Source organism: Chinchilla lanigera, unplaced genomic scaffold (genome assembly GCF_000276665.1).
Source record: "Chinchilla lanigera isolate Chin_1 unplaced genomic scaffold, ChiLan1.0 scaffold00091, whole genome shotgun sequence".
NCBI classification, from domain to species: Eukaryota; Metazoa; Chordata; class Mammalia; order Rodentia; family Chinchillidae; genus Chinchilla; species Chinchilla lanigera.
Window position 1 is genome coordinate 6,957,530 of NW_004955492.1, and position 17,409 is coordinate 6,974,938.

The 17,409-nt window shown below is 44.6% G+C and overlaps 1 protein-coding gene across 1 annotated transcript in view; it reads right to left on the reverse strand.

Moving 5' to 3' along the window:
- Disc1 (disrupted in schizophrenia 1) overlaps nucleotides 1-17,409 on the reverse strand; it is a 292,801-nt gene that overhangs the window by 11,002 nt on the left and 264,390 nt on the right. The window contains exon 11 of the mRNA XM_013504736.1: nucleotides 15,333-15,582. Coding sequence (XP_013360190.1) covers nucleotides 15,333-15,582 — 250 coding nt within the window. The remainder of the gene's footprint in view (nucleotides 1-15,332; nucleotides 15,583-17,409) is intronic.

Below are 17,409 nucleotides of genomic sequence, written 5' to 3' on the forward strand. Positions count from 1 at the left end.
ATACATATGCCAAATTGAAATGTAAGACTTTAAATCATGCAAAGATAATAGCAATAGAAGCCTTGGGAAGAGGAAGTAACTGTTCAACATTAAAGTGAATGATGAGAATAATGTTTCATATATGAGATTGGTGTTTAGCCATTAAAAATCATTTTTTAATTTTCCTGAGGCAAGGTCTTGCTATGTAGTTCAGGCTGGCCTTGAATTTACAATGTAGCCCAGGCTGGCCTCAAACTCTCAGTGATTCTCCTGCCCCAGCCTCCTGAGTGCTGGGAATCGAGGCATGCACCACCATACTCAGCTAAAAATAACTTTTAATATTAGACTATTTAATAATGAAAAAATACTCAAGTAGGCAGAGCACTAAAATATGGGCAATTATTTCAAGGAGTGATATTATTTAAAATTTTATTTTCTTCTGTGTACTTTTCTAACTTTTCCACATTTCTAAAATACTAAGAGAAAAAAATTAATGAAACCATTCATTTAAACCACAATGGAAAAGTATAAAAGAAATACACCTGAATTATATTTTAACTTTTTAAAAGGTTAGCAGGACACAAAGTAGCATACAGAAACAAACTCTTATGAGCTCAAGGTGCCACATCTAGTGAGAGAAAGTCTGACTAGCACTCTCCTATGGGGCTATTTTTCCAGACCCCATGTTATAGAATCTCTGCAGCGCCCCTGCACCAGCTATGTGACTGCAAAAACCTCCCTATCTGTGGATTAGGCACCCATGAAGTCAACCAACCTTGGATCAGAAATAATGAAAAAAAAAAAAAAAATACATCAGTACTGAACTTATACAGAGTTTTTCCTGGTCATTATTCCCTCAATGATACAGTGTAATGCTATTTACACAGCATTTACAGTATAAATAATCTTTTAGTAGGTTAAAGAACATGGAAGGACTGTGTAGGTTCTATGTAAATATGACAGTGATTTTTAGAAGGGACTTGAGTGCCTGCAGATTGTGGTAGATACAGGCATCCTGGAACCAGTCCTCCATGGTACTGACTACTTGTTGGCCCAACGGGGCTTGAGTCACAGTTATGAGGATATAGTCTGTGGTCCAGGGACAATGCAAAGGGTTTCTTGCTTTACTATGAATGTCTCATTTGAAATCTTGGGAGTAGAATTAGTTTAGACTAGAAATGAGAATTGATAGCTAATAAAAAGGCAAATTTACATGTTCTATCAGTCTAGTGAAAGATCCTGCTCTGTTTGAAGGAATTTTTCTGTCTGTGAAGGAGAGAGCCATGGCTACCAGCTGAGGGCAAGATGGACTAGATTCCAATTCCAAATCCAAGGTGTTTGCTAAGACTTCACAGAAAGTCAAAAATAAATGAAACGGAAGCTATTGAAGAGCTTTTGTTTGATTGTTTTATAATACAGGGAATTTCTTTTCAAATAAGTTGTCCTTCAATAAAAACTTTGGAAGCGCTGAAATTTCCACTTAATCCGAACGCGTGAGTGGTTAAGTCTGATGTATTGATCAGGAGGCCCCATCCTGGGACATTACTGCATAGGGAATGGAGCCCCTATCTTAACAACCATCTGGTTTGCCAGGACGTCAGATGTGAGCATTTAAGCAGCCTTCCCTGTCAGTGGTATGAAGACCTGTGCTGAGAGTTTTAGTGTAAGAACAGAGAGAGCTGGAGCTGGCCTTAGGGACCAGCTAGCCCATTCCTCCTTTTACCTCCAAGAAAGCCTCTCAGAGAGGCAGGCGCCGTTGGGTATAAAGGCCTAAGGCAGTGATGGCGAACCTTTTAGGGATGAGTGCCCAAACTGCAACCCAAAACCTATCACAGAGTGTCGACCTGCTATTAGACCTGAATACTGAGGTTTTAGTTTAGATAAAGCAACTCATACATTAACATCTTTTGTCTTAAACAAAAACAAGTAACACATGTGCCGTAGGTTCGCCACGACCGACCTAGGATCTCTCCCCTTTCGACTCAGGGTGCTGCAAAGCCAGCGCTCCATTCCTGCTGGGCTCAGTCACACGAAGGATGTCCCCTCCAGGCTGCAGGTAATGATGACTGGCGGTGGCAATGAGGACACCATGACGGTAAGCCCCAGACCACCCAAGCATCACGTGCCCATAAACACCAGGCCGGAAGCGGGAAAGCACCTGAGGCTGTGGCAGGCCGGCGGCCGCAAAAGTTTCTTGTCTCCAAATATTGGTCTGAGCACCTGCTCTCTCTTCTCTCCCATCATCTGGGAAGATTCCAAAGGAAGCTGCGCCGAACCACACGCCGTGGATCTTCACACCCTGGGCTCCTGTCCACGTGAAATTTGTAAGTTTTGCTTTCATTTCTTTCCAGTTAATATTTCATTTTAATTGGTACAAGTTTGCAGTAAATAATGATGACATTCTTTGTGGAGGGTCGATACATGTTCACAACACACTTTAATTCTTTTTTCCGAAGCTCCAGTGGTGCAATTGGTTAGCGCGAGGTACTTATAATTCTTTTTTTCATCTCCTTCCCTTCATTTCCTTCCCCCTCCCTCTATCTCTTGCTTCCATTCTTATTTTAAATTAAATATGGCAAGAAAAAAGGAAACTTGCGTGCTTGATACTTGATAATTAAAAATGCCACCCACCACAAAGTCCCTGGATTCCTGGGTGAAATGGAGTCTTGCAGAATTTGCAATTCTGAGGGTAAAGTATGGGTTGTTTCAAAGCATCTTAGAAAACTCTCCCCGTAATTTGTCCTGTCAGGCAGTCTTTTCAGCAATTCAAATCATTATTATTTTGTCCTTTCTAAACATGCAACCCCTCATTTAACTATAGGAGGAAATGTTTTCCCAGAGAGTCGGGATGAAAAGTAGCTGCAGCAGGTAAATGGCCAGTTTGCCGAGTCCTTCCTCCTCTGCGCCTGCCTCACTGCCCGCCATCTTTAAAAGCTTGCAGGGTCCGAGTCTTCCAGGGGTGACTCGCCCACCCAGACTGGGGTACAGGAGGGCCTCCCTTGGTTGGCAACTGCCATGACCCCACTGCACAGCAGTAGCATTATGTCCTGACACCCCTGCAGCCCAGAGACTGACCCCTACCTGGCTCAGAAGACGTGCTCAGTAAATGCTGGCAGAAGCAAAGAATGGAGACCCTTCTGCCTTATCAGGTGCTGCGTGTGGTTGGGGGATGGAGCACCCTGAAAGGTTTATGTGGGGGAAGGCTTGGTCCCCAGTGTGGCTGTATTAAGAAGTGGTGGATCCTTGAAGAAGTGAGACCTAGCAAAGGTGGGACCTAGAAGAAAAGAGGCCTAGTAGAGGTGGGACTTAGCAGAAGTGGGACTTAAAAGGAGGCTGTTAAGTCACAGGGGTGCTGTCCATGGAAGGGATTAATGCTAGTCTCTTAGAGCAAGTGAGTTTCCTCGAGAATGGGTTGTTATGAGAGCGTAAGTCGTCCATGAAGCTCTCTGGCATCTTGTCCTTCCATGTGATTGCTCCTTATGCCATACTGTCATCTGTTGTGAAGGGACATAGGGAAGGACAAAAGAAATGGGTCTCTTGTGCTCACTTGAGCCGCACATACACTAAAAGAAATGGGTCTGTCCCATCTTGGACTTTCAACCTCTAACACTGTGACTATATAAACCTCTTTTCTTCATTAAGTAACCAGCCTCGAGTACTTTGTTATAGCAGTGGAAAATAACATAGCAGGTCTTAAAGAAGCTTTGCTGTTTCTTCAAATGCATTACCCAAAAGGTTACTTTCACCAAAGAGTGAACAGCCAGGCAAGGAAGCAGGCATAGAGACCTTTGTAATCACTGAATGTCTCTCTCTGTCTCAGGGTAGCAATGAGTAGCCTTGTCTGGGACAATCTCCTGGCCTCCAGGGCAGCTGCTAGGTCCTGTGTGGCCACACTAGTACCCCATACAAACATTTCTTCACTGGTGTCAAAAAATGCCCCATAGTCTTCCACACTGTTCCTCAGCTCGGGCGCTATGAGTCAGGAGCATCAGCTGGACCAGGCAGCATTTCAAGTGCAATTTGCTGACCTCCTCTCAGGACCAAACATGCAGTCTTGAATGTGGGCAGAAATTTTCAGCTGTGTTGAATTAGAGCTGATGTCAGATTTCTATCCTTCTCTCCTGATCCTTGGAGCATGATTTAAGACAGAAAGTAGATTTCCTTTGTTGAGCAGGATTTTCGCATTAAAAGGACCTTCTGAAAACATTTCTCTGTAAAAGTGTGTCCTCAGATCCAAGAATGCATCCAGTTGCTGGCTAAAGCAGACACCAAAACCACACACACCCATGGAAATAGTCACAGACTCTGAGGGTCTCTGAGGACTTGAAAAAAAAACTTAGTTATATTTCTCATGAACAAGGCTGGGTCTTTGCCTGTAAGATTTTAAAAATATTGACATTTAAAAATGTTAAACTGGAGCTCATATTCAAAGGGTAGGGAAATAATGACTGTTTTGATAGGAGCAAGTATCTAGGAACAGTATCTCACCAGGCTATGTCTAGAGTGAGGAGGACACATATTTATTCTTTTGCTTCTGAATAGGAAAGCGTAGTTAAATTTCTAGGTAGGAGGGTCTGGCTGCCCCCACCAACTGTGCAGATGTCCTGGCAGAGCACGCATGCTCCATCGTAGGGACTCTCCACGACAGTGAGCAGACAGGCTGTCTGTGGGTTAGGTCACCAGCTCATGGGCATAGTTAATTCGTAAGCTGTTGTCAGTCATTCTAGAGGAAGAAGCGGTATGCCACCTATGGCAGAACCGAGCAACAAAGCAAGGAAAATCTGAAACTGTAGCCGCGATGTGCCGGGAAAGCCACAAGCTCCTTCTAGGTCAGTGTTCATGAGGGAAACACCGTGCTACAGCTTCTCCCCACGTGTGCAGGGCAAGGGGGACGGCAGCTTGGTGCCCCAGGCTCCCACCTGAATCCCAGGTCTCGTCCTCTGTCTGCAGCTCAGCTGGCTTATCCAGGTCTCTATGTCCCTCAGCCTGCAGGTGCCAATCCATAAAACACCTCATTCCAGCTGGACACAGAAGGGCACACCTGCAATCCCAGCACTCTGGGAGGCTGAAGCAGCAGAACTGCAGCTTAAAACCCAGCCTGAGTCATTTAGCGACTTACCAACACTATCTCAAAATAAATACTAAAAAGGGCCAGGGAATTAGCCCAATGTGAAGGCCCTGGGTTCAATCTCAAGTTGAAAACAAAAACAAACAAATAAAAAAACTCATTGCTGCATTGGGAGCCACAGGCCACACAACAGAGAAGGGACAGGTGACAAAAAGTCCTCCAGATGGCAGGCCATCTGCATTTAGAGAGTGCCAAGCCAAAACATTATTTAAATTTAAAAAACCATTGAAAATAAAAATGCTGCACTGCACTGCTCATATCCACATCTACGAACCAAAAATGAAACTTGAGCCTCAAAATGTTTGTGCCCTTGTGCAGTCTCGGTCCCTCGCCTGTACCTTGAGGTAAACCAGATGTGATCACCACAGTCCAGGAACTTCGTTGATGCATTAAAGCATTTCCTTAGTTCAGTATTCAAATTGCAGCCTTGAGTATGTTCCTTTGGGCAGTTTTCCAGAATATTTGCTTGGCAAATACATTCCAGGAGTGCTTTATGGTTTTCTTTTTCCTTTAAGATGGTCTGCATAAAGAATATTTACCTCAGATAAATGCCTCTCCATAATACAAAGAATGTCTTTCACATCTATTCAAAATCAATTTTATGACAAGTGTTTCTCTTTCTATATGAGCGCTGGGTGCTGCGGTCACCGTGTCAATGCCAATGAGAGAGAGGCACAAATTGAGACACTACGAATACATCCTTATTATTCTAAATAACACAAGTATTCATCCAAATGCCCAAATTATATGGTCACGCCCCATGTAAGTGGATATTTCTTCTAAAAGCATCCAGATGTCCTGTGTGGTAACGAAAGCATTTGAAATATTCAGACCTCTTGACTGCAGAGCCAGCAGCAAACTGCTTCAAGTACCTACATGCTTGTTTCAAATAACGTACTGAGAAACAAGTACTAAACCCAACTAATTAAGATAATCAAAGAAGGAAAAAAAAGATTGCCTAATGGTCTGTCTTTGTTATTTTGCCTGTGGTTTCTGGTTATCTGAAGGACAGTCTTTGAAAACTGACACCACATGATTGTCAAGACGACCTCCAACGCTCGCATTTAACACACCAGCGCTGGACATCTGGGCTGAGCAAGGACAGAATCCACCAGAACCTTCTGGGAAAAGCTGCTAGTCACTGAGATGCATGGTATCAGCTGGTCTCTAAATAATCTCCACTCAGCAAAGCAACCAGACTCTGGGGACAGTGATGGCAAACCCAGACCCTTTGTATAAGGAAATAAAAATAGTGTCTACAGCGGCAGATAATCTGTATTCTGAGGAGATCTGCAAATTAAAGATTTATCTGACCAAGAGGATGGTGGCACTTTGAGGACAGAGTGGTATGGTGGGTAATGAAATGGCCTGGAATTTGGGGCAATGATAATTATAACCTGCCTAAGTTATAAGTAAAAATGGGTGACTTTTATCCCTATCCCATTTAAAAGGGAAGGGATCAGTGGCTGAAAAATGATGATGAACTTGTAGTTGTTTTGTAATTCTTTCAGTGCAAGATGTATTGGTATCATGAATGGAAAAATGAATTTGTATATTGTCTTAAGAAACCTATTTGGCCATAATAAACAAAATAAAATGAACATGTATCCTTTGACCTAAAAAAAAAAAAGAAAAAAAAAGAAAAGAAAGATGGACCCATGCTCAAGAGAATGTGCTCTTTGAGCTGCATTGATGGGAAATGCTTAACTGCAAAGAGGAATCACAAGAACAGAATCAAATGTCAAACTTCATAGCTGAGTGTGGTGGGGCACACCTGTGACCCCAGCACTTTAGGAAGCTAAGGCTGGAGGGTCACAAGTTCAAGCCCAGCCTGGGCAACTTAGCCACTTTATGGCTTAATGAGACCCTGTCTCAAAATTTAAATTAAAATAAAATCCCCAGGGGAGATGTAGCTCAGTATGAAGGCCCTGGGTTCAGTTCCCAGTAACATAGGCGCGCGTGGGTACACACACACATGCACACACGCACACACACACATACACACACACACACACACACACGCATGCCAAACATCACTCGTATTCATTTTATATTTAAAAAGCTGAACTTCTAAGTATTGTCCACATACAACTATGAGATGACGAGAATTATTATACTGTATTTAAATGCCAGTGTTGAATACTGGTTCTGGGGATCCCACTTCCAAGCAAGCACATCTTCCCATGCTGCGGAGTCTTGGGCATCTGTGACTTAAGAGGAGGAGATGGGCACTTTGACTGGTGGCTCCTGCTCTTTCCTCCCAAGCACCATGCTGTATCCATCAGAGGAAGCACAGCAAAGGGCTGCTCTTCTTTCTCATGCTGTTTCTTAAATTTGTTGACCTTAGGTTCTTAATTGTGTCAGAGAAAAGACATCTTCTCTGCTATAATCAACACCTCTGCTAAATACACTGGTGGGGTAATGGCCAATGGCTGGCAAAGCAAAATTACCTGTATAGATGGAGTGGAAAGGCATAAAATTATTACACACAGAGTCAGGAGGGTGGTGCACCTTGGCAGAGGTAAGATAGCTCCACACAGGAATTCCACAGACCCACATCCAGGCCTTCTGCCCGCTGCATACTAGGATGGGTAATAATGGCCCACATCCAGCTTATAGGGACAGGAAGCACCAGCATTTAACCCTCCCAGCTCCTAAGAAGTAGGGGAATCTGATATGGCCTGGCTATGCTGAGGGGGCGGAATGTTTTAAAATACATGAAATCCTCAATTAAATGTCAGTTACTCAGGGGACACCGGTCCATGCTAGTTGGTAAAGGCCATGTTGCAAATGCCATGTGTCCTTGGCATACTGCAGTGACCCTCAGGCTTTCACTCCCTCCATGTTTACCAGTGAATGAAATGAAATTCCCAAGGAGGTTGAGTCCGTGGGAGCCAGCGGTTGTTTCCTCAGAAGAACCCAGCTATGTTTAATTAGCAGAAGAAGTGCTAGCGGAGGGCTTCCACGTTTTCCAAAGGAAGGGGAGCCAGCACATCACAGGAGTCCCTTCCTTCCTGGGCAGGTGAAGGAGTCTGGCCCACCCAGCCCAGGACATTAATTCACGGAGAGGCCCACCAGGACCTGGACCACCGAGTGCAGAAGGAACTTCCCTTATCTGTTCCCTCCATCAAACCCGAGACCAGGGCCGGGCCAGGGCCAGGGACTTCTGTTCTTTGAGTTGTTTCTAAGCTTACTTATGCCAGTTGTACTTAAACTACTAATTATATAATTTAAATAAATATCATACAGAACAATGAAATGTTAGCATGGAAAGAAGGTGCTTGTCTCCACAAAGAATGTTGAAACCTGGGAAACTCCGTAATATTTGAAAGAAGGAGGGGAGCGTACGGGTTGCTTTGGATGCTTATGAAATATCCGGTCCATGTTAAAGACACCAAAACTAGGAACTGTGGAGGATGTGTGCTGAGTAAGGGCCATGTAGCAAACCAACCAGCAGGCACGTGCAAACTGTACTGAATGATTAGCAAATGAATGCGTGTTTCTGTTTTAAAAATGAATAAAAGCAGAAAGCTCAGAATGTATATGTATCAGTTGTTGACTCTTTGCCTCTGACTGTTTAATTAAGCAGCCATTGCCAGTCCAGGCTGCGTTGCCATGGCTTCTCTCACTTTGCTCCTGGTAGGACTGCTGGGTCTGCAGCCCTCTGCCTGGGGAAGGTGGGGGCTTCCTCATTAAACCACAAGAGCAACAGGTGAACATGTCCCTGGTCAGCTCACACACTCAGAGGTAGCTACCAAGACATTCTGCAGGGCACAACCTGCTCCCCGGAGAGCCCGGCATGTCTCTAGCCATCCCAGAGTCAGCAGGTAACAGAAAAACACATCTGACCCATACCTGCCACCACCACAGAGGATGTACTCTGTCTATCAGAGACGTTTCTAGGAGACACAGGTTTAAGATGAAAAGGACATGAATCCGTGAATCCCCTTGTCAAGCATAACAGTAAAAGGAAATGAGGACACCGAGCTTGGAGCTCAGAACATAACATCTGAAAATGTGCTGTACCAAGTACTTGGAGGAGGGCCTCGGAAGCAGGACTTGTGGGATCTTCTCCTACCTTCTGTCTCCACCCCTCCTTCTGCCCAAGGTGGAGTCACAGAAGCAGAGTTCCTCCCTCCCAAGACAAGCTCTGGAAACTAGAACCCCTCTCCCTTAATGCAAGCCGTAAAACTATGAAGGCTGCTCTCCCCTCCCCTGCAGACCCTTATTCCAGAAGAATGCTGCCACCCACAAGGGCAGGGGACGAGGGTGCTGCGCAGAGGTCGAGAAGAATCCAGACAGACAGCCGTCCTGGGTACCCCTCATTCTCTTCCCCAAGGTCAAATCCCTTTTATCCAAACGCATTTCTACACAGCTGTCCACCCTTAATTGAGCATCATGAAAACAGTTTTCCCTGAGTCTTGGGGTCCTCATTACTGAAGGCCTGCCCATCATAGAAAACTTTAATTAAGCAACTTTGTGATCTTTCCCTTGTGAACTTGTCCTTTTTGATAGGTGTTGCCCATCATGCTAAGGATGAGTGAGGAAAAGTATCACACTGTTCACCCCTAAACCCACCACAAATCCTGGAGACCTAAATCTGAACAAGTGAAGCAACAGCATCTGGTTGTGCCTTATTGCTAATTCCTGTCATCACAGACATGTGGACACACTGGCTGCTCAGCGCTTGTGTGAGATGATGGAGCTGCCAGCTCCCCTCTTGGTCTCTCTCAGGCTCACTTCCCTTTCCTCACAGTTCCTGGCTGGAAAGGGAAGCAGCTGGGATAGAAGTCAGAGGGAGCTGTGAAGCTGCCTGAAGAACTCCACAGGAGGGCCCGTTACGGAGCAAAAAGAGGAAGCACCCTAGCAGGACAGGCTGCAGACAGGAAAGAAGGAAGAGCGCAGGTATTCCAGCCAGAACAACCAGTACAAAAAAAGCAACCTCACAGTGCAGGAGCCTGGCCTGCTAACTCTCAGCTCCTGTCTGGCCCCTGGGCGATTTCTGTAACATCTAGAAACCAGGCCAACAGCAGCGGATTGTTTCCAGAGTCCTTGGAAAGACTGGGAGGAGAACTACAACGCCACTGAGAAGAAAAGGGCTCTTAATGATTTCAGGAAGTGCCTGCTAAAATTGGCCCTTAGCACTGTGCTGGCTTCCTCCTGAACAAAGCCCTGAGTGAATTACTTTGCCTTAATGGGCTCAGCTGTAAAAGGGAGGAACCATGCTGAGCAGCCTGGCAGGCCATCGGCAAGGGGAAGTGTTAAGTGAGACTCACCACCTTGGCCAGATAAGCTTAGGAGAAGCTTGGAGAGCCCACCTCCCTGAAGAGCACTATAAAGAGTCAGCAACGTTTCACGGAGGATTTGGCTCAAAAAAGAAATTGGCTGCTTCCGGGCATTATGCTTCGGTAGAGAAGCCAGTGTGGGGTGGCCAGGCCCAGCAGGGGCTTCCAAAGCAAGATGGATGGAGCCACACACCAAATGGGCATTTTAGCCACAAGATAAACATACACTTCCCTGGATGTCCATGGCTCCTGGAAAATCGCCCTCATGAGACCCTTGTCCAACATTGCTTTGTGCCTCAGCGGTATAGAATCCTGGGCTCAAACACAAGCAAGGCTTTCCCTTTATTAAGCCTTTTTCCTCTTAGATGCCTTCCACTAATTCACTGTTCACTCATGTTTCTTGCTAAAGGGAGCAAAGTATATGATTAGAAGATGTTTTAGAGGTGCCACACCTGCCAAAAAAAAAAAAAAGATAAAAATAAAAATGAACACTACCTAGGCTCTACCATATATATAGACTATGAGACTAGCTATGAGTTACTTCCCAGTATCTTCACCTCAGTTTTTGTTTGTTTTGCTTTTTAGCAGATGAGCAGTGGCCTAAATTGGTTCTGAGCAGAGACCTGAGCTCAGGTGTCCTTCAGCATGCTGTGCCATCTTCAGAATTCCAAGGCAGACACAAGCAATGCAAATATCTATAGCCCTGGCCCAAAGTAGGCAGATAGTTCTTAAAATTTTAGTCCCTTTGGTAAAGTTATCCACAATAAAATCTACTCCTTTAGGTATAAAGTTATGGATTTAGATATATGCACACATCCATAAGGTACAGCATCCTTTTACTACCTCCTAACCAACTCCACCACCACAAGACACAGGGTACATACACTACCTGCCCCTCCTTGTAACTATACCCGACAAGACAGGGTACATCTACCACCTCCCAGATTCCTGCTGTTTATAATCAGCTCCCTCCCCTGCCTGACAACAAGTGATCTGCCTTCTAGTTCCATAATTTTTCTCTTCTCAGAAAATATCGATCATTGTAACATCCCCGGTATCCACGAATCTAGAGGAGGCTGCCCATCCTCAGTCACAGTCCTGGGAGTCCTTGTGGATGTATGAAACTGGAGATGGTATCACATCCCTTATAGCATATAGACTGTTCTTTTTCCTATAAATATATACCTATAACAAAGTTTAATTTATGAATTAGGCACAGTAAGAAATTAACAATAACTAGTATAAAATAGAACAATTATAATAATATACTGTAATAAAAGTTATGTTCTCTTCTTTCTCTGTCTCTGTCTCTGTATCTCTCTCATTGTCCTGTCAATGTTTTTGTTTTGTTTTGTTTTTTCTTTGTTTTTTGAAACAAGGTCTTGCTTTTAGTCCAAGCTGGGCTTGAACACACTATGTAGCCTAGACTGGCCTCAAACCCAGGGTGATTCTCTTGCCTCAGCCTCCCAAGTCCTGGAATTACAGGCTTGTGCCACCAAGTCTGGCATCTTGTTGATTTTAGCAATCTCAGCATATGATGTTTTTTCCTTTTTTAGGTAGATAACTAACCATTCAAGTAAAGGAATCATTTCATGGCTTCTTTTTGGCATATCTGAATTGCCATCACTAATAGTCTTATGCTTTGGTGTCACACCACATAAAATGAGGATCACTTAAATATAGCATTGCAATATCACGACAACTGATCTGATATCCTTGTGGCTACTCAGTGAATAAGGAGAGGGTAGCATATACATTGTAGATACTCTGTAAGGGGGATGATTTACATTCCAAATGGGCCAGAGCAAGAAACCACAAGATTTCATTATGCTACTCAGAAAAACTTATGAATTGTTCATTTATGGAATTTTCCATTTAATATTTCCAGACCATAGTTGGCCATGGGCCCCTGAAACTCCAGAAAATGAAACTGCATACCAAGGACAATTGCAATATAAAACCACATTTGGGACAGAAAACAGAAAAATGATTCTGAAAGCCAGAAAAAGCTTTGATGTCCCCACTGGTGCACCCTTCTAAGAAACAAATAACAGGGCACCTTAGCATAAGTGGAGAGAGCCACTTATGCTAAGTGTCTCAGGAGGGTCTCAGGAGGGCTGAAGCCTAGAGAAGGATTCACTGCACAACTCCATTCTCAGTCGCAGGAAATTCATGAGGTGATAATTCATCCCTTCACTCAGCCTCAGCTTTAAGCTCTGGACTTTTAGCAAGTATAGCTCAGTTTTCCATAGCTAGGAAATGAAACTGTCAGGTGCTTATAGGCTGATGGATGAAGAACATCCCTCTATACTTAGGAAAGTCATCCCCAGGGAGCCTGGAAGGTAAGAGGGATGGGGTGGGGGAGAAGGGAAGGGGCTTAGAATATGCTACACCAAAACAAGGTGTGCTAGTTGCAGAGAAAGCAGCAGGAGCAGGAAGGTCTCCCTGACATCTTGCTTTCTCTCCAGAAGCAAGACAAGAATTTATGGACCTCACTCTGAAACACATCCTAAGACTCTCCCATTTCAGGTGCCCTTCCTATACCCCAAGGAACAGCGTCCCTTCTGAAGACACAGAGACACAGAGAGAAATCCAAATGACAGGGCGTGGCTTGGTCTCCCAGGTCATTACCATTGGATCACACTTCCTTAGTCTACTGCTGTTTGTGTTTCCATGTGCCTCTGGGTCCTCATTTCTGGAGGCGCCTGTGTCGTGTAAGACTTAACAATAAATAAACTTGCATGTTTTTCTCTTGACTTTTATTATAAGCGCTGACTCAGCTATAAACTTTTCAATGGGTGAGGAGCAGATACTATATTTCGTCCCTGCAGGAGGGAGGGAGGGAGGAGACTCCAGCAGAACTCAGCCCCACTGAATCAGTTCTGACTTTGAGCAGTGTCCCCGACCTGGGAGATCCATTTACACCTGTCCTCTTTAGCCCAGCACAATCCTTTCCTAGGCCTTGAAGTACTTTGGATGCCGAATGTCCCCCACAGGACACACGTTAAAGGCCTGGTCTCCAGCCTATGGCACTATTGGGAAGAAGCAGAACCTTTAAGAGATGGAATCTGGTGGGTGGTCATAGGTCTTCACAGGGGATTATGGGGCCTCAGACCTTTCCTCTTTTTCTCCTTTGCTTCCCAGCCATGAGGTGAGCAGAGCTGCACTGACATGCTTCTATCATGATGTGCTGCCATGGGCCGAAAGCAGCTGATCGCAGACTAAAACCTCCAAAGCTATGATCCCAAGAAACCTCTCTTTGCAAGTGATTATGTTCAGTATCTGTAACAGTAACAGGAAGCTGACCCACCCAGAGCACACATGCAAGGGGGAGTTAGTCCTGCCTTCAAAGGTGCAGCCCCAGGGATCAGTCCCTTCCACACAGAGCCCCATACCCATCCTTCAGTGGTGCTGCCCTCACATCAGGACACTCTAGCCATCCACCTGCAGCCAGTGGCACATTTTCAGCACCTCTACCCAGAGCATCAAGGCCAAGCTTGGAAGTGTGAAAGCTGTCAGATCAAAATGGAGTTGCTTGTGTCACAAGCCTCAATCAAAAATAAATAAAGCCCCAAGGTGATGGACAACCACAATTATTACAGAAGTCTGTATAAACTAGACCCACACAAAGTGCTTCTTCAAGGACATCTATCCTACTATGTGCTGTCCATCCCTAGATGGTGCCATCCTTGGTATGGGTCCTTGCAGCCAAGGACTGTGATTGCAAAACAATTTGTGTAACTCTTTTTTTTTCCTATAAAAAGTCCTTCATTTCAGCTTCCTTGGCCACGCATATAGTTTAGTATGGCACATGTGTTTCCATTGCAGTATCCCTTCCCAAGTGAGCTCTGCACTCTTCCCAGAGTGTCTCTGGTGGTCACAGGTTGACAAGAGGGTCTCCCTTCCAAAGCTGGGGACACCAGCCCAGCCCAGTGAAGACACACAAGATATCCAGCCAGCAGGGATAAGAGGGACAGCGGCCCTGCCATTGCATAAGGGCATCAATTTGAATACTGGACTATGATTGACTCTCAAGCAGCCCAGAAGGCAGTGAAAGGACGTCATGCTCTGCAAAGAGTACAAGTAGCTGCTCTGTGAAGAATGAGGTCCTACAGATGCCCATGAGGCCCCATGAGGCCAGCCTGGGGAGTCCTCCTAAAGGCTAGGGAGGAACACAGTTGGAGCTGAAGATCGGCCCTGAGATGGCTGAGCCACGCAGCCCACACAGCCAGCTCGCCAGACTTTAATTTCCTCTCCACGCACAGAGAGCCTGCAGACCAGGAGCTCTGACATCTCAGATCAAGACAGGAAAAAGTCCCCAGGGCCTTTCACAGAATGACTCAACCTAGGATGGGAGGGAGAAAGTGAGGGGGAGGCAGGCGTGTCTCTCTCTCCATTAGGGTTACACTCCAGAGAAAAGAATTAAATAGACCCACATTTACACCCACAGGCAAATATTAAGGATCCTTTGGTGATATTTTATGAACAGACCACATTATTATCATTCATTATGGTCTGGTTTTGGTAATCACAATGAATGGGATATACACAAATATGTGAATGTCTGATTCTATAAATAATATATTGTAATATAGACATTCTAAGTATATATCTAAGTATAATATACAATAACAAACCTATACAATAACCATGTTATAGATGACAGTAGAGTATAATTCTACACTAACATATATTCTAACTCAGGCCATTGAACTAAAATGCAAATAAAACTAATATGCTAAAAGTTTTTTCATTGCCCTTACATATTTAAAACATCTACCAAAATTGTGCATTACTTAGTAGTCATTCAAGAATTATTCAAATCTTAAATAATTACACGTGGTGTGATGGAAAGCCCTTCCAATACTGACCGCACCCACAGGGCACATGGTCCCCAACACCCTCAGAAAGGCATCTGAGGCCATGTGGGAAAGACAGACCTGCTTCCATTCACCTCCAGTGCAGGGTGCACAGGAGGTCAGGGGAGCCCTCCACCCGTGGAATGCCTGCAGAGGGCTCTTCCTTCCGTCTTCAGAGGAGAGTCTGGGAGGGCCAGCAAGGGTGGCTTTCCAGGCAGCTGCCCCTGTGTCATCCACTGGCTGCTCATCTTCAACAGTCAGGCTCTGGATCAGTAGCTGACAGGCCTCCAAGTCAGCTTCCCACACTCTTCCAAGCAGCGGACACTTGCAGCTAAGACAGAAGACACAGAGGCATCAAAAATTAACCGAGTGATGTCTGCTCTTACCAAGTCACTGGCTTGTCCACCTGGATAAAAGTCAACTGGTTGTCTTACACTCACAACACAATTTCACATGGTGATAGAGTATTCCAGGCAGAGGACTCAGAAGACCTGACTCTAATCCCTCAAGTCTCTGAGAAGTGACAGTCCTTCCCAACTGCTGGATCTGCAAAGCCATCCTGAGTCCTCTGTGTCTATCTCCCTGGCCGAGCACTTCCACAAGCGTTCTACACCTAGACTATCACTTGCTAACTACATATACCCTGTCAACCTGCCCCAACATGCTACATATACTGTCCCCTCACCACCGAACAACAAATACATACCTTATTATCCACCATCCCATTAGCACACACAGACTGTCACTCACCACACACACAACACACAACCACAACACACATACTTGATCTTAAGAAACCCTTCCTGGGGAAACTCCCTGTCCTCAACCAGTTATGATGGTGTTCTCTCACCACTTTGTACTTTTCTCCTTCAAAGAACAGACCACATTTACATCATTTATATGATTTTTTTTCTCTCTCCCTGGGGACAGAGATTATATCAATCATGTTCATTGTACTGCTGGGACCTCCTGACACGGATTATGAGCTCAGGGTCCCGGGATGCTCAATACAAGATGTGGATCAGGGGACAGACCAGGGTGACTCAGGTCATAACAATTGCTGCTCAGACTAGTGGTGGAGGACAGAAGAGGTGACTGACCAGGACAGTGGACACCTGTCTCTCTCAGGGGGAAAAGTACACCTCTCCAGGGACATTTCATTATCTCAGGGCCAATACAAATGCGAGGAATAAGGACTCATTGTCAACAAAATTTCTACCATTCATAGGAAGCCAAAACTCTTGGTATTTAAATAAAAGTCTACATTCTTCACATATCCATGCACAGTCATGCCAGATATTTTCTACACAGCTACCTTTCATTTAGTAAGTCTTCCTTCTCCTGTGTGTAATCTGCTGTTTAATTAATCCATCTATTGTGTTCTAAATTTTAGTTTCCTTTCATTTTGATTTTCTATTTGGTTTTCTCATATATATTCCAGTTCTCTTGTTGAATTCTCCAGTGCTTTCCCTACTTTCTTTAATATAGTAATCATCACTATTTTAAAGCCCATGTCTATCAATGAGGGTCGCAGAAGGAAAAAGAAAAAATGAGGCAGACTGAATATCAGAAATTCATCAGCTAAGAATTTTCAAGTAGTGATGAGAGACATAAAATGACACATTTAGGAAACTGGAAAAAATAATGGAATACACCCAGGACTCTCACAGTGAAACTCCTGAACACCAGTGAAAAATAGCACGAAATTCTGAAAGGCACCAAGAAAGGGAAAAAGAGACACATCAACTTCACAGGAACAAAAATACAGGTGGTAAAAATGGGGAAGCCATCCTCTGCCCAGGGTGGTGGTGCATGCCTGTAACCCCAGCACTTGGGAGGCTAAGGCATGCGGATTGCTGTTAGTGCAAGGCCAGCCTGGACTTCATAGTGAGTTCAAGGCCAGCTTAGAGTACACACTGAGACCCTGTCTCAAAAAACAAGCAACAAAATCTGATTGCTGTAAAATAAAGGTGAGCAACTTTGTAGGGTAAGACATGCTCAACGCAAGAAACAATACAGGTATTTGTGTTTGTGCATATATATGTTGTGCTTGCACACATCCATTATTCTACAAAGGTAATCACAACTCTTGAAGAAATAAAAACTTTTTTGAGACAGGGTCTCACTACATAGTTCAGGCTGTCCTTGAACTCTCAGC